The sequence below is a fragment of the Carassius auratus genome, chromosome 30 (assembly GCF_003368295.1).
Source record: "Carassius auratus strain Wakin chromosome 30, ASM336829v1, whole genome shotgun sequence".
NCBI classification, from domain to species: domain Eukaryota; kingdom Metazoa; phylum Chordata; class Actinopteri; order Cypriniformes; family Cyprinidae; genus Carassius; species Carassius auratus.
Window position 1 is genome coordinate 20,210,450 of NC_039272.1, and position 16,201 is coordinate 20,226,650.

The following is a 16,201-nucleotide window of genomic DNA, read 5'->3' on the forward strand; positions in this document are numbered from 1 at the left end:
CCCACATTTCCTTGCATAATGTGTCTAATAGCACTGTACATACAGTTTAATGTATTTTGTCTATTTATTTTTATTTTTTTTATATATTTATTTTTACAAATTTTTATTTATGCTATCTGTGTCTTGTCACTCGTCAACCTGTCTGTGTAATGGAAGCTTCTGTCACCAAGAAAAATACCTTGTGTGTAAGCAAACTTGGCAGTAAAGCCCTTTCTGATTCTGGTCTTTTATATCAATGCTTTATTAATTTAGCCAGGCAAACATACAACAAGTGACTGGAGTGGAGACTCTCCTCTCAAGCATCCGCAGTAGCCGTTTTGAGCTCTGATTGGTGTTTATCACGCGACGTCACTTTTCCGCTATTTCCATTTCTAGTATTTTCAAAATGGCGGATTAACAACAAACGAACGGTTTCGTTTTTACAACGCAAGAACTGTGTAAGTCGCTATATAGATTGTTTACAGATGTGCAACTGGTTGCAGCATCAGATATGTCTTAATTGCGTCCTCCAGCGGCGTTAACACAGTTGACAGCAAAAGGCTGTCTCAGGTTTGAACGAGGCCAGGAGGACCAGAGACGTTAGCCCGCACGCTAACCTAACGTAACGTACACACACAGGCGGTCTGTTTCAGCCTGGTGAGCTGCACACACAGACAGCCCTTTCAGGGGTCTGTCGGCGCCCCTGATGCTCACGAATGCAGTCTAGGTAACTTAGGCAGTTCACTAGGTTTGGAGACAGTCGTAGACATAGTTATGAGACATTACCACTTGCAGGTCTATGAGTATTAAACTACTTTGTTATAACTTTATACAGTAGTGGCCAAAAGTTTTGGCAGTGACATACATTTTGTGTTTTGCAAAGTTTGCTGCTTAAGCTGTTGTGGTGTCCATTCACATTGTTTCTAGATTATTGTTTAGAGTGATCAGATGCATTTTAAATAATTGTTAAAAGCTTAATTAACCAAAAAAGTTTTTTTTTTTTTTGGTCCTGACAGAAAGTGACCAGTATACATTAATTGACTAATCATATCAGCAGTACATGTGAAAGTGTGAATGAGTACTATTTAGGTGAAATCACTATCATACTAAATAGATTGTAAGAGCAGACTGATGGTGGGAAGAAGCCTTTCCAATCATTGTGTTCTTCTTAGAAATGGTTTCCTCCAAAGAAACAGGTGCAGCCATCAGGGCTTTGCATCAAAATGGCCTCATATGCGAGGACATTGTTACAAAGAATATTGTCTGTATCATCAAGAACTTCAAGGAGAGAGGTCTTCAGGACGTCCCAGAGTGTCCAGCAAACTCCAGGACCATCTCCTCCTGAGGAGTCAGATACAGAAAGGTGACTCCAGCAGTGAAGAGCTTGCTCTGGAATGGCAGCAGGTTGGTGTGAGAGCATCTGCACGCACAACGAGGCCAAGACATTTGGACAACGAAAATCGATTGTTCAGAGAAGAAGAGGTGAACGCTACTTCTTCCAGCGATCCATGAGCAATCTGGTGATGATCCGTGCATCTTCCAGCGTGATGGAGCACCATTTCACAAAGCAAGAGTGAAAAAGAAGTGGCTCAAAGATCATTATTTTGAAAGTTTGTATCTGTGGCCAGGCAACTCCCTGGATTTCAATCCTAGAGAGAACCTGTGGTCAGTGATCTAAAGACGAGTGGACAAGCAGAAGACCACAAATGTGATCAACTCTGAGAACTAATAAGAAGCTAATATCCAGCATGCCAGAGCGAATTGCATGGCTTATGAAGAACAAGGGTCAACACTGTAAATATTGACTCAATATATTTTTGTGCCAATAAAAGCCTTTATAACTTATGATACGCTTATAATTGTTTTTTTTTCTTCAGTATACCATAGAAACGTAGAAAAATAATCTACAAATCCTGAAGCAGTATACTTTGCAAAACCCCAAATGTATGTCACTGTCAAAACATTTGGCCATGATTGTACAGCCAGTACATGTAGTCGTGCTGTGAATTTGATACAAACAAGGTGTTTACAGGATATGTGGACCACTGTCTTATTGTGCAGTCAGATGTGGACATAACAGGGCTGATGTTGTAAATACAGTATCTTTCAAAGCTGCCTTGCATCTTCAAAGTCCTGCACCCTGCTGTCCTCAGTCTTGGTCTAGATCAAGACATGCAAAAAGGGCTTTTTACGAGTGTTAGATTGTTCTTATTCTCAGAGCTCTTGTCATTAAGTGAAGTACTTTGTGATATGTGTCAGGTATGCATGGTCCTGTCCCCCAGACTAGATGTTTTTGAGTAGCTGCTTCTTAAATGTATTATATGTAGTCCCCCAATCATGAAAATATGATTACATGATCGTATAAACCACACTGCTGCAGTGATCTAAGGGCAGTACATTTCTGCTGTGTTTTAGAAAGTTGACATGGCAGACAAAAAAGGGAAATCTGTGGGGGTGAAGAAGACGCTAACAAAAAGAGAGCAAGAGGAAATGAAGAGAAAGGTAAGCACTTTGAGATGCCCAAGATTATTTTGTGTTCTTGTCTTATACAACATTTCTCTGTCTCACCATTACCAGGAGGAAGAGAAAGCTGCTGAAGTCTTTGAGGAATTTATAGCTGCTTTTGACACTAATGACAAAAGTGGAGTGAAGACATTTGTACGAGGAGGCATTGTAAATGCAACTAAAGGTAAGTTTTTGTGCTTTTCTTATAGTATATATTCATATTTTTAATTAGCCTTTATTATATTCAGTTTTATATTGCCTTTGCAATTTTTATCTAGTATTAATATTTTAATATTTTCAATAGTGAATAGTGAAAGTGACATTCAGCCAAGTATGGTGACCCATACTCAGAATTTGTGCTCTGCATTTAACCCATCCGAAATGCACACACACAGAGCAGTGAACACACACACACACACACACACTGTGAGCACACACCCGGAGCAGTGGGCAGCCATTTATGCTGCGGCGCCCGGGGAGCAGTTGGGGGTTCGATGCCTTGCTCAAGGGCACCTAAGTCGTGGTATTGAAGGTGGAGAGAGAGCTGTTCATGCACTACCGCCGCCCACAATTCCGTCCGGCCCGAGACTCGAACTCACAACCCTTTGATTGGGAGTCCGACGCTCTAACCATTAGGCCACGACTTCCCCACAAACGACTTCCCCACCCACGACTTCCCCACAACTAGTTTTAGTTACAGTAACAAAACTGATCTGGTCTTTGTGTGGGTGTGTAAGCACCTGTGTTTCCAGATCTCTGTAGTTTGACACAATAAACCAGTGGTTACTGACTTTATGAAAAAGTGCAATGCTTATGTTGCTTGCAGGAAACAGTTTAGAATTTGAATTGTGGGCTGCTATACTGTAAACTGTAAATATAAGCTGTTAGATGATAAATAGAGGAAGGAGCGAGTTATGATTGCATGTTTTTGTTGTTGTTCATCTCTCAGAGGAAGAAGCCGCAGAGGTGAAGAAGAGCAAACTCTACAGACCCGCCTCTAAATTCACTTCTCCACCTCAGAATACCTCACCTGTTCAACCTGCAGAAGGCAAAAAAACTGTAAGTGACCTTCCTTCTTCTGTAGTCAGATGAGCTTAATATCTTTTGAAGAGGTTAGACTGGGTTAGAAGGAACATGATGAGAAGACCAGCATAGATGAATCCCAAAATACATTAATTAGTCTTAACTCTTTTCTTGTTTTTCCATTCTAGACTGTTAAAAAGAAAGTGGAGGAGAAGAGGAAGAAGAGTAATCTGGAGCTCTTTAAAGAGGAATTAAAACAGTCAGTGTTTCCCTCAAAATTCACTTCATTTGTTTTCTGAATGCATGTTATTGATTTTATTGTGACGGAATCATCCTTGTATATTTTCAGCAATCAAAAACTGATGGATAGAGTTTCGGCAAATATATATATATAATAATAATTTTTCTGTTTCACTCAGACATATGTAACAATACGGAAAAAAAAGAACTGCCCTCCATTTCACAGTGAGAAAATGTGTTCGCAAAAAAGTGTTCTGTCTTTGTTCAATCTGTCATTCAGAATACAGGAGGAAAGAGAGGAGCGATATAAAAAGAAGAAAGGTGACTCTGGAGGAGTGTACCCAGATCTGGATTTACCCCTGACTCGACGATCAAGTAAGTCTGACAAACTCACACCGAACATTTCACTTTGGAAACCCAGTGGAAGCCTAAAAAATATTTTTACATATTGTGTTTGTAGTATTTGATGATGATCCTGTAGTACCAAACACAACAAACCTGTACATCGGCTGCATCAACCCCAAGGTGAGAAGAGGCCACAGTGTTATGACCTGCTGATTGCTGTGTAATCCATGGAAAAATCTGGCCAACAGACTGCTTAATATTGACTATATGGCACTCTTGTAATTACAGTATGTTTAGACTCTGATCTACTAAAGTTTGACTGTCTCAATAGATGACAGAGGAGATGCTCTGTAAGGAGTTTGGGAAATACGGTCCTCTGGCCAGTGTGAAGATCATGTGGCCTCGCACTGAAGAAGAGAGAACAAGAGTCACCAACCGAGGTTTTGTTGCTTTTATGACACGGAAAGATGCAGAGCGTGCTTTGGCCGCACTGGATGGTGAGGCGTCCTCAATCCGCAAACCAGTGTAAATGAAATATTTCACTGCCGTCTGTTCAAAGACACACTTAGTTGGACTCTTTTGACATTTGAGCTCTGGTGTTTTGCAGGTAAAACAGTAATGGGTTTTGAAATGAAGCTAGGTTGGGGGAAGGCAGTACGTATTCCTCCACAGCCTCTGTACACCCCCATCGGGGTGCTGAAGACCACTGCCCCCCCTCCACCATCGGGACTGCCGTTCAACGCCCAACCCAGAGACCGCTTTAGAAATGACTTCACCAAACCACACAGCCGCTCGCAGGAAGACTTCTACAAGGTAACCACATGCACTGCCTCCTGGTGTAGTAGAGTATGGTTTGCCAAGGTCAAGGTATTTATAAAAGGAACATTTTCTGCTGGCAAGGTATTTGGAGAACATGAAGCACTACAAACGTTCACTTTAGCAAATAAAAATAGAAGGAAAATGAAAGGAATGATTACTGATCACTAATTTTAGGTTGATATAAAAAGCCTGAGAATTAAAATTTAATAAAGACACAAATTTTGGAATCTGAATCAAATGTTTTGTTGATTTTCTCTACGCATCAGAAGTTTGGGGATGGCTTTTTAATGTTTTTAAATGTTTTTAGGCTGCATTCCTTTGATCGAAAACACACTATAACAGTAATATTGTGAAATATTATTACTATTAAAAACATTTTCTATTTGTAATTGATGCTTAATATATTTGCAGAAACTTGATAATTTTTTTCAGGATTCTTCAATAAATAGAAAGTTCAAAAAGACAATTTATTTAAAAAAGAAATCTTCTTAATTGTAATATTATCTAATGCATCCTTACTGAACTTAATTAGTTTGTCTTTAAAAAAAATGTACTGACCCCAAACTTTTGAATAATAGTGTATATTCAATTTATAGAAATGTGATTGAGTCAACCTTTAGCTGACTCTGAGAAATTTGGTTGTTTCATTGTTTGATGAATGTTTAAAGGTCAAGTCGTGGAAACACTTTAAAATAATTTGAGTAGGTTGATTTGATGCGAGATGGGAGTCAAAAGCAGGTGAAACCACAAAACTGTACAGAAACACAATGGGATAATTGGTCAGTTTTAAGTTGTGTAATGTTCAATAGCCTGGGTGGGGGCATCCTGTGTAACGAGACATTTCATTCCTACCAACCTCTTTGTTTATTTAACACTTTCAGATTCTGTTAAGATTAATTGGCTGGTCTCTCCATATCACTTTTTGATTAGTATGGCAGAAGTGAATGCCCAAACATGTCAAATCCAATCCCTCCAAGTCTTAAAGCTATAGCAATAATTCAATACAATATTTAATTCAAATAAGATTATTTGGATTTAATACAAAATTGTTTCCCAAATATAAAATTACATAGTACTTTCACATCACAGATAATTTGGGAATTGTATCTTTATAAGGACTTTTATTTTAGATTTATTTATTTATCTGGTTTAGATTTATAAGCTTTAAGCTGGAATAAAATATGAAGCCAGAGAGTTTAGAGCAAGAAACGTTTCTATATACACAGAATGTCCCTCAGACAGAGCAAGAAGCCGCGGTGAGATGAACTCGTCTGTTTGCGGAGCATGTTTCCAGAGGTGTAACTGCTGCTGCTGATATTATTCATGAATATTCTGCAGTTTGTTAAATATAAACTCACTGTATTTTTGTATCTTCATCATTTGGTTTGACGTCATGAACAGACTCTGTCCGAGGCCGTAGTGACAGTGGTAATCCCCACAGAAAGGTACACATTCTCTGTCCATTTATTAAAACACCATTGCTGCTGAAACACACACACATACTGTAGTCTGTAGTCTGATACCTAATCACAACTGTTAATTCATAATATTGGTCCTGGGGACCCCCCCTCCCCCAGACTATGCACATTTTCAATGTCTTTGTTATCTGACACACTCGGTTCAGTTCATGAAACCTGCTCCTAAGGAGCCGATGATCTGATTCAGGTGTGTTAAATGAAGGAGACATGTAAAATGTGAAGAGCAGGGGATCTCCAGGACCAGGATTAAGGACCCCACTGGGTTAGTTAATCAGAAAGATACTGTAAGACATCATTGATCTTAGATCGTACCCAAGGAACCAGATACATATAATATACATAGCTTGAGGTTACCCACCTTTAGCAACATCAGCAACTTCTATAGTCTGTTAATACAGTTGCGGTAAATAATTTTATACGCAGTGATTGCTACTGTGAAAACACGTAGAACACCACACAGTAGCCTTTTTCTAACATTAGGAGCTAACATTGTACTAAAACACACTCCCTTAACGGTCTCATAGGGCCATGGTAACATCAGAAAAGCAATCTTATTTGGAGTGGACAGAAAATACAGAGCAAAATACAAGTTTCAATCTGCCAGACAGTGAAAATGAAAGAAGAAAAAGATAGAAATGACATGGTAAGGCTTTAGGGATTATTATGGAGTTGTGGAGAAAAGAAAAGAGTGCCCTTGTTCATTCTCTCATCCATCTCTTTTGTGGCTGATAGGAACCTGCTGGGCTTGATACACAGAATGATTGAGTTTGTGGTAAGAGAGGGACCCATGTTTGAGGCCATCATCATGAGCAGAGAAAAGAACAACCCTGACTTCAGGTATGTGAACTGTATTCTGCTCGTGACAGAATATTGGAACCATTAATATTCATAGCTTGCTCAACATGAAATAGAAATGTTGTTGGTAACATTGTAAATAATTCATGTCATACCTCAACCTTCAGTTTTACAGAATTTGCACACAGTACTGTACATCACAATATGGAAGATTTATTGCTACTTGTTACATTGTGATTTCTGGTAAAAAAAAATTATGAGAAAATAAACATTCACAAATTAATCATTTGCAATATGATAAAGGGTGGATTTTAATTTCACACCTTCACACCTTAAAATTACAATTCTGTAATTTACTCGCCTGCTTCTCCTTAACCAGAAAAACTTTATTTTTACTTCACAAAAAGAGACATTATGTGGTATGTTTGCATTTCTATTTGTTTCATACAACGTGAATGTAACCTGCATAACACCTAAGTCTAAGCCAAATTTTATTAAGGCTCAGACATGTTTACTCTCAATTGTACAATTTAAATATTATGAACATATTTAACTTTTAAGAGAACCAATTACATTTGTGGTGTAGTCCCCCACCATTCACTTTTGTGGCATGGGAAAGAGCAAAGTCACCATTCTGTTAAAAGTCTCTTTTGTCAATTATCCAGGTTTAGAATATGAGGGTGAGCAAATATTTAGTAAAATATTTTAAGACTTTTGAATGTCATATGTAACTGTCCGGCTATTGTTGCAGGTTTTTATTTGATAATAAGAGTCAGGAGCATGTGTACTACAGATGGAAACTCTACTCCATTCTACAGGTAAACGATCCACAGCCTTTCATGGCTAGACACAGTCTTATTCTCAAAAAGAAATGTAATTTTCACATCTATATGAAACCTGTTAAACATTTCTCTGTGTCTCTTCTCTCAGGGAGAGAACCCAAATAAATGGAGAACGTCATCTTTCAGAATGTTCCGGGGCGGCTCTCTGTGGAAGCCACCTCTTCTTAACCCGTATCTCCATGGTGATGAGGAACCAGAAGAGAGCTCCTTCCCTTCTCAAGAGGAAGAGCCAAAGAAAGGGCACCTGAAGGCAGAGTAAACATGTGTTCCTCTCCAACAGAAATAGATGTTGTAGGACGTTGATGAAATGCACATAGACCTGTGATGTTTGGGTGCCCACATATGTTTGGTTCTGTGATGTATGCACATATTGACTGTGTTTGTTGTGTCTCAGGCACAGAGAGAGGTTGGAGGCCTTGCTAAGAGGGCTGACTCCTCGCAGGGATGAGATCGCTGATGCCATGCTATTCTGCCTGGAGAGAGCGGAGGCTGCTGAGGAGGTCGTCTCCTGCATCACTGAAGCTCTGTCTATAGAACACACACCACTGCAGAAGAAGGTACATGTACCATTACAGTTACAGTAGAAAGTAGGAGTTCACAAATCACAACTAGAGTTTGTTGCATAGCTCTTCTTTTGTCTCCTGTATATTGCAGATTGCCAGACTTTACCTAATATCTGACATCCTCTACAACTCATGTGCCAAAGTTGCAAATGCGTCATACTACCGCAAATTGTGAGTGGGTTGTGCAACATTTTTATTTGATGTTTTTCTTGATTGTATTTGTACTTTTATTTGTGTCTTTGAAATTGTTTTCCATTAATTTTTTTTAAACCTGCAGCAATGACATGATTGTCACGTGAATACTATATATATATATATATATATATATATATATATATATATATAGTAAAAAAATATTTTCTAAATGCGTTTTATTGATCTTATCATGAATTCATCCATAAATGTTCAATTTTAAAAATGTTTTTGGACTTTGAATAATCTGGTAAATCTGGTGAAATGACTCCCAATTCTCCAATCTCATGATCTTTAATAAGATCTACTGCAATCTCATGTTCAGATCTGTCTCTATTCAGTCAATAACAACTAAATTGAATCAAGTCCACACCCTACAATTTTTCTTTTTGATAGCCTGTGCCACAATACAGAAAAAGATCTGTCGCTACTGCAGTAAAATTTAAACTTGAAAACCTTCGATGTTGCCTCTGATGAACTCTCTTTCTGTTTTGTCCTGCTGTGTAATAGTTTTGAGACAAAGCTGCCACAGATATTTGGAGACATCAGTGAAGCGTATCGGAACATCCAGGCCCGGCTCCAGGCAGAGCAGTTTAAGGTGGGCACAGTCTGTTCTAGCATGTCATCTCTGTCTTGAGCTCCTCCCTTGCAGAGATCTTTGATCACAGTCCCCGTCTAAATTTCTCTCTTTCAACTCTCTCTATCTGCAGCAAAGAGTCATGGGATGTTTTCGTGCGTGGGAAGACTGGGCAGTTTATCCAGACTCTTTCCTGATCCAACTGCAGAATATATTCCTGGGGCTTATTAAACCTGGAGAGGAAGTCATTGACAGAGCAGAGGTGAGCTGTGGCAAAGAGATAAAAAAAAAACTATAAATTATATATGCTCTGTAAAGTAGTACTAAATTAATTTACCTACCTGTTCTCTAGCCCAAATCTCCTGATTTAGATGGGGTGCCATTGGATGGTATTCCTCTAGAGAGAGGGGAAATTGATGGCGCACCCCTTGATGACCTCGATGGATCACCTTTGACCTGGGATCCATCCTCTATAGATGGCGTCCCGGTTGACGATATAGACGGTGTTCCCCTAGGAAACCAAATAGATGATATTGATGGTGTGCCATGTAGGTAGAAGGGCATTGAGGTTGTAGGGAGTTTCTTGTTTTTATTATAACGTTAATGCTATTTGTAGTCTTTTTCCTAAACGGAACACAGTGGAAGTGTTAAAAAACACATTCAATATGGATTTTGTTATATTGGTTTTATTGATTACACATATTTCCTCTTTGTGCTTGTTTTTGTCTGATCCAGTTGATGATGGCTCAGATAAGACTTTACCTACTGTTGCACTGTCTAAATGGGAGAAGGTGGAAGATTCCGAATCCTCAGGTACAATCACAACATGAGTAGTAATACATGACTCTTTTGTAGAGATGAGTTGAGCAACAGTCCAGGGCATTTAAGAGAGAGAGAGAGATTTAAGGAGTTAAACAGGACAGATTGTCAAGAAGGAAATATCTAGTACTAGAATACTCTATTTCTGCAATCCTTCATTTAAACAAAATTGGCTAATTTACTTCTTTTACAGATATCAATGACATCTATTTCTCTGTTTTTAAGTATAGGTTGAATACATTTCATTTTTGCCATCTTTGCGTGAGTTGTATTAGTGATCGTTGTGAAAATACATCTTTTGTATGTATTCAGAGGGACACTGTGTATATTCCTTTCAACTGCTGCGTCCTGCCGTAAACTTTAAACTGTTCTTATCATCCTTTCAGCCAAGAATGACTCGGACACAGAGGTGAACTCAAGGTAAGACTGCTGGATGTTGTTGATTTTATTCATTGTTCTCTGTGATGAGCTGGTGATTTAGTTTTATCACATGATACATGACTGGAGCATTTCAACAGCCTCATCAAATCACATGCTTTCTTTTACTATTTTATTTATAAGGACTATCACCTAAAAATAATATTTACGTGGACATGTGTACGTTGGCTAAGGTTTTTTTTTTTTGGTGAATCCAAGCTATAAACATGAATTGTAAACAGGAAATAATAAAAAATAGAAAATTCTTTCCTCAATGTTTCCCTTTGGCATGCAGTGGCCCGAAGGAAAACAATGGTAACTCAGATCAGAGCAGCGATGAGGCTGACAGCCCCAGCAGGTATGAAGGAGTGGAGTTTAAGAGTTCTCTGAAAAACTTTGAACTGTCTGAAAGCAAAAGGACACGCCTCCGAGAACTTGAGGTTAGTCATCACTCTTGCTCTCTCTCCCACACACTTACAGACAGACATGGCACTAAAACCAACTGTGTTGCCTGGTAATATAAAAGTGCGGTTATGCATATTGCAGGTGAAGGTGATGAATTTCCAGGATGAGTTGGAGTCGGGTAAGAGACAGAGGAACTCCAGTATGACTCTCCAACAGCAAGTTCAACACTACAGAAACAGACTGCTACAGAAGGTACTATACACAGCAACTCAACAAAGAATTACACAATATGCAGATTGTGGCTGATTGGTCAGTATGCATTCCAGTTGTGCTAAATGATACAAAACAACTGGTCACCACCAAGACATGTTTTTGGCTGGTAAATATTCTAAATTGACCTGTATATCAGCAAAGTGTATGTGTGTTATTTATGCCTGCTGTCTCATAAGCACAGAATTCTGGTAGAAAATGTTTCACTTCTGGTAAACGGTGAACTCACTTATTTATGTCTTTTGTTTTTCTTTTGGTCACTGTTTCCTTAGGAGTTTGACAAGGATGACCAGGAAAAGACAGACAAATATTCACAAAAAACGAAAGACCGGTCCAAAAAAGACGAGAGGAGAGATAAAGGGGAGGAGAGGAGTAAAACAAGGGATAAAGAAAAAAGTAGAAAGAGTGAGGACAGAGAAAGGAGTAGAGGACGGAGTCGAGACAAAGAAGAGAGGAGAGAGAGGTATGCACTCATCTCACACACACACACACACACAGTTTATTACATCCCATTATCATTCAAAAACAGTTATTCCCAATACCTTGACCAAGCACAATGCATCAAGTTTTCAGCGACAAGTAATTTGTCTTTTCACTAAAATCCCACAACACTTAACAGCCAATCAGAACAGAGAATACAGTTCAAATGTTTGGGGTTTGTAAGATTTGTATTTGTATTTTTTCTTAAAATCCCACATCCTCTCCTCAGGTCATTTTGACCTGAAACTGACTTTCAATTGAAAAAAAAAAAAAAATCAAGTGTTATGGTATTATAGTATGAGATTTTGACATGGGGGAGGGGGGTTGTTACACCTTACAATCTCTTATGCTCATCAAGGCTCCATTTATTTGATCAGAAATTAAAACCTTGATAAATTGATAAATATTACAAATTAAAATACATTATACATTTTAAATGTTGCTGTCACGTGATCCTTCAGAAATAATTATAATATGCTTATTAGACTGATAATTTTGCTCAGCAAAATGTATTAATGTTGAAAACAGTTGTGCTGCTTGATATTTTTGTGGAAACCGTGGTAAACCGTGGTTTTTCAGAATTCTTTGATGAATAGAAAGTTAAAAACAACATTTTGTTAAAATCAAACATTAGTAATGTCTTTTCCATCATTTTTGTTCAATTTAATGAAACCTTGCTGAATAAAAGTATAGCTCTCTTTAAAACCTTCCTGCCTTCAGACTTTTGAACGGTGTTATGATTGACATACAATATAGACCATATGTAGCTCCCCCTTTTCAGCGTACATGAATGTACTGTATAGTTTCCCAGTCTACTGACATTTATGACATCTGCTTTGAGCATTAAATTCAACAGCTGTGCTAGAGTTCAAGGACCAACTTCGAAGTGTGAACTGACATAAAGCCACGTATGGTGACTCATACTCCAAATTCGTGCTCTGCATTTGACCCGTCCAAACACACACACCGTGAACACAAATCTGGAGCAGTGGGCAGCCATTTATGCTGCAGCACCCGGGGAGCAGTTGGGGGTTTGGTGCCTTGTTCAAGGGGCACCTCAGTCATGGGATTGCCGGCCTGAGACTCGAACCCACAACCTTAGGGCTAGGAGTCAGACTCTCTAACCATTAGGCCATGACTTCCTCATGGCTGCATACTTGTTTCTCTAGCACATAAGGTCTATACAAGCGGTTACCCAGCACAGCGCTACAGAAAGAGAAGCCAGCTGACTCTAGAAATATCCTGATGCTTGTGGTCACAGCTACTTGAATTATGACTGACTTGCTTGTCACTTTGTGTTGTTCTTGGTCATGTTGCCATAATAAGGGTAGCTGTGTGTAGATTTTACCACTCAGTTTATCCTCTGTCACTCTTTGTCTTCCATGAAGAACAAGATCCCGATCCCCACGCAAGTCAAAACGCTCTCGATCACCATCACCACAGCACAAATCTTGGAGGTCATCGTCCCGATCACCACATCACTCGCACAAAAAGAGCAAGAAGAGCAAACACTGAACTCTGACCCTTCAAACCCTGTGACCTCTGCAGTCATCTCGTAACAGCCTGATAGAGCCTACGGATGGACTGCTTTCGTCATGCACATCGACATGTTTTTATTCCACAGGTCTGGCTGATTTACAGCTGTTCATTTGTTTCCAGAACGGTCCTCAGTTTGGCTGCTGCGATCACAACCCTGGGCTTGGCTGAGTTTATCTAAGAAGTGTGAACTTGTACAGATCTTCTTTTTGTTTTGTAAACCGTTTTATTTGTGTTTTACTCTTGGTTTAAATCCGGTGTTTAAAGAAAAATGCTGCAAGATTGCCCCCTCCACCTCCAGACTTTCCAATAAAAACTGTTGTGGAAGGAAAAATGTGTCTTTTGAATATAATCGAAGGAGTTAAAAGTTTTCACAAAGCAGCTGTTAAACACTGATGAATATTTAAATGCTTTACAGTAACTTCTAATTATTTTGTTCATAGGAGGCTCAGAATAAAACTGCTAAAACTAGTTAATTTGTGAGATCTTTTTCAAATTATTGCTCTGCCGTGAGGTTCTCACTTGGAAGAAAATGGGTTTTAAAAGACTTTTATTTTCTCTATAACCACCCATTGATAATGCTGAGAATGCAACTCCTACCTTACAAACATCTCACAAGGAAAGAACAATTATTGGATTTGCTTTAAATAATTATGTAAGAATCTCAGGTGTCTTGTTGATTATAAAGCATTGGGATTTAACTAGCAATTCTAATATGACAAAAGAGGTGATACCATATGAAAACGTTTTTAAATGAATTAAATTTTTTTGAGATTGTTCCCCTGTCGTCAGTGCTGCAGGACGAAGGCATGTTCACACAGGTGAGCAGGAACCCTGGACATCTTTCTTCTGATCAGTAGAAACGGCCTTATAATGTTAAAGTGTTATTTGTAACAGTTTACAAAAATGTGATTGTCTATCACATGTAAAGTGTTCTCTGATCTAAAGTAATCTTTAAATATAGTATTCTGAAGAAGGGACTTTTTTAATTCAATTGCCATTGCTCTAAAAGAAAAACATTTAATATTACATCCTTTGCTCAGACATAGCAGTGAAAATACATGCAAAAAAAAAAAAAACATAGATGGAAAATCTTAATATATATTTTTTTTATTTATTTCTGGAATCATACACATAAAAAAATCATGTTCAATTATTTTTACAACATAAAATAACACTGACAAAGATTCTTAAATTGAAATTAGTTGAGTTCGTGCTCATGTTGGAAATGTGAGATTTTGTGTTTTCCAGAAACATTGACTTTGGGGTTAGAGTGTGTGGGAGGGAATTCAAGTCTGTGTGTGTGTGTGTGTTTAACCCTCTGGAGTCTAAGGGTATTTTTGGGGCCTTGAGAAGTTTTGTCATGCCCTGACATTTGTGCTTTTTTCAGTTTCTTATAAATATCTAAATGGGTAAAGTCTAATATCACTGTAATGAGCACAAACTGGGCTATAATAATATGTGAAAGGCATGCATGTACATGATTGTATTTTTGAGAAAAAAAATGTTATGCATGGTTAGTGAAAAACTAAAAATGTTAAATCACTTGAATAAGGGAATAAAACACATACATAAAATTGGTTGCCGGAAAAGTTGAGAACTGGAGCTTGTAGCCTAGAATTTTTCTTTCTGAATGATGTGAAAATCATCTTGTTTACTCACTCACAGAAAACAATATATTGATTTAAATTTTCTAAAACACTTTTTGTTGGTAAAAGTCATATGCGAGTAGGCGTCAACTATCATGAATATCATTGTGATTTACACCTGAGAAAACAAAGGCCTGCATAATGAGCTGCATAATGAGCCTCCCATTCAACTGTGCCACTGTGAGGGAGGACTTACAAGAAAGAGAACAAAATAAAAGTATATAATTTTATGTTTGTAGTTTATTAAGAATATATTTAATTATCCCACAACATAATTTAATATCCACTTGGGGGAGCAGTTAAACAGTTTATTAGGAACAATCAAAGCTGACTTTCAAATTTTTTGGCATCCTTTCTCTAGTCACACAATCCTTCAGAAATCCTTTTAACAATCTTATTTTCTACCAAATAAACCCCATTTATTATCATCATTATTATTATTATTATTATTATTATTATTATTATTATTAATGTTGAAAAGAGCTGATAATATTTTTCAGGTTTTTTTAGGGGGAATAAATCGAAAGAACTGCATTGTTTTTACATTTGTTAGAGTTATCCCTATTTGTCACATTTATATTATTTACATCAAGCTTTTGAATGGTATAGTATTGTATATTGTTATTGAAACTTCATAATGTTTCACTTGAATATACATTTAGTCAGGAATTATAGTTTGGAAAAAGTATTTGGAAAAAGTCTAACTAGTAAAATGTTTACACGTTATGTGAAAACTAGTACAAATAAATAAAGAGAGACTTACTCATGTTTATGATCTCTGCTGAATAAAGTGCTTCATTCTTTTTTCTGAGGAAATCCATTTCTCAAATCCTCAACCACATCACATCTTTTTGGGGTGAATTATGTCTTAGTCCTCTCATCGCGAAGCAAACAGTAAAATAAAATAAAAACTTGAAGAATAGTCTGGCTGCTTTTTCTTCTGTGTGGGCGTATTCAAGCCGCGCGCTTCAGTTTGAATCTGAATAGCGTGTTCAGCGCGGGGGCGTGGTCACATTAAATATAATGAGCGGAGATATGAAAAATAGACATCGCGTTGTTTTCATATGGATTACTTTATCTCAGAATATTTGTTTTCGGCAGCACTTGTTTAGTTTAAAAGTAGACATTCCAGGCTTTCTATAGATATCTCTCTCATGTCTCTTCGTTGAGTATTCACGGAGTTACACTTCATTTTAATGAAATGTTTGTACATGACGATCAGCGGAGACAAAGACTGTAGACAGCGCACCTTGTTTGTTATCTTTAT

At 37.8% G+C, this 16,201-nt stretch overlaps 1 protein-coding gene across 3 annotated transcripts; it reads left to right on the plus strand.

Annotated features, from left to right (window-relative positions):
• The first annotated feature begins 362 nt into the window (after positions 1-362).
• Positions 363-13,614, plus strand: LOC113049585 (U2 snRNP-associated SURP motif-containing protein-like). Of its 3 annotated transcripts, none has more exons than XM_026212039.1 (24): positions 363-437; positions 2,395-2,481; positions 2,557-2,668; positions 3,434-3,543; positions 3,696-3,766; positions 4,028-4,122; positions 4,208-4,272; positions 4,424-4,589; positions 4,700-4,905; positions 6,313-6,356; positions 7,122-7,226; positions 7,936-8,002; positions 8,115-8,281; positions 8,421-8,583; positions 8,681-8,760; positions 9,292-9,379; positions 9,492-9,620; positions 9,711-9,906; positions 10,094-10,171; positions 10,564-10,597; positions 10,890-11,034; positions 11,141-11,251; positions 11,542-11,732; positions 13,138-13,614. In XM_026212039.1, the coding sequence occupies exons 2-24, from the start codon at positions 2,404-2,406 to the stop codon at positions 13,262-13,264; spliced, it is 2,628 nt and encodes an 875-aa protein (XP_026067824.1). In that variant the 5' UTR covers positions 363-437; positions 2,395-2,403; the 3' UTR covers positions 13,265-13,614. The 3 variants fall into 3 exon arrangements, with proteins under 3 accessions (XP_026067824.1, XP_026067825.1, XP_026067827.1); XM_026212040.1 differs by having other exon boundaries at positions 381-636; XM_026212042.1 differs by lacking the exon at positions 363-437 and adding an exon at positions 688-706.
• The last annotated feature ends 2,587 nt before the right edge of the window (positions 13,615-16,201 follow it).

Bases quoted from the DNA above. Each gene is read 5' to 3' on its own strand.
- LOC113049585 (XM_026212039.1), top strand. From the start codon at position 2,404: ATGGCAGACAAAAAAGGGAAATCTGTGGGGGTGAAGAAGACGCTAACA. The intron at 3,544-3,695 runs GTAAGTGACCTT...TTTCCATTCTAG, and splicing joins CTGCAGAAGGCAAAAAAACT to ACTGTTAAAAAGAAAGTGGA. The intron at 11,733-13,137 runs GTATGCACTCAT...TCTTCCATGAAG, and splicing joins AAAGAAGAGAGGAGAGAGAG to AACAAGATCCCGATCCCCAC.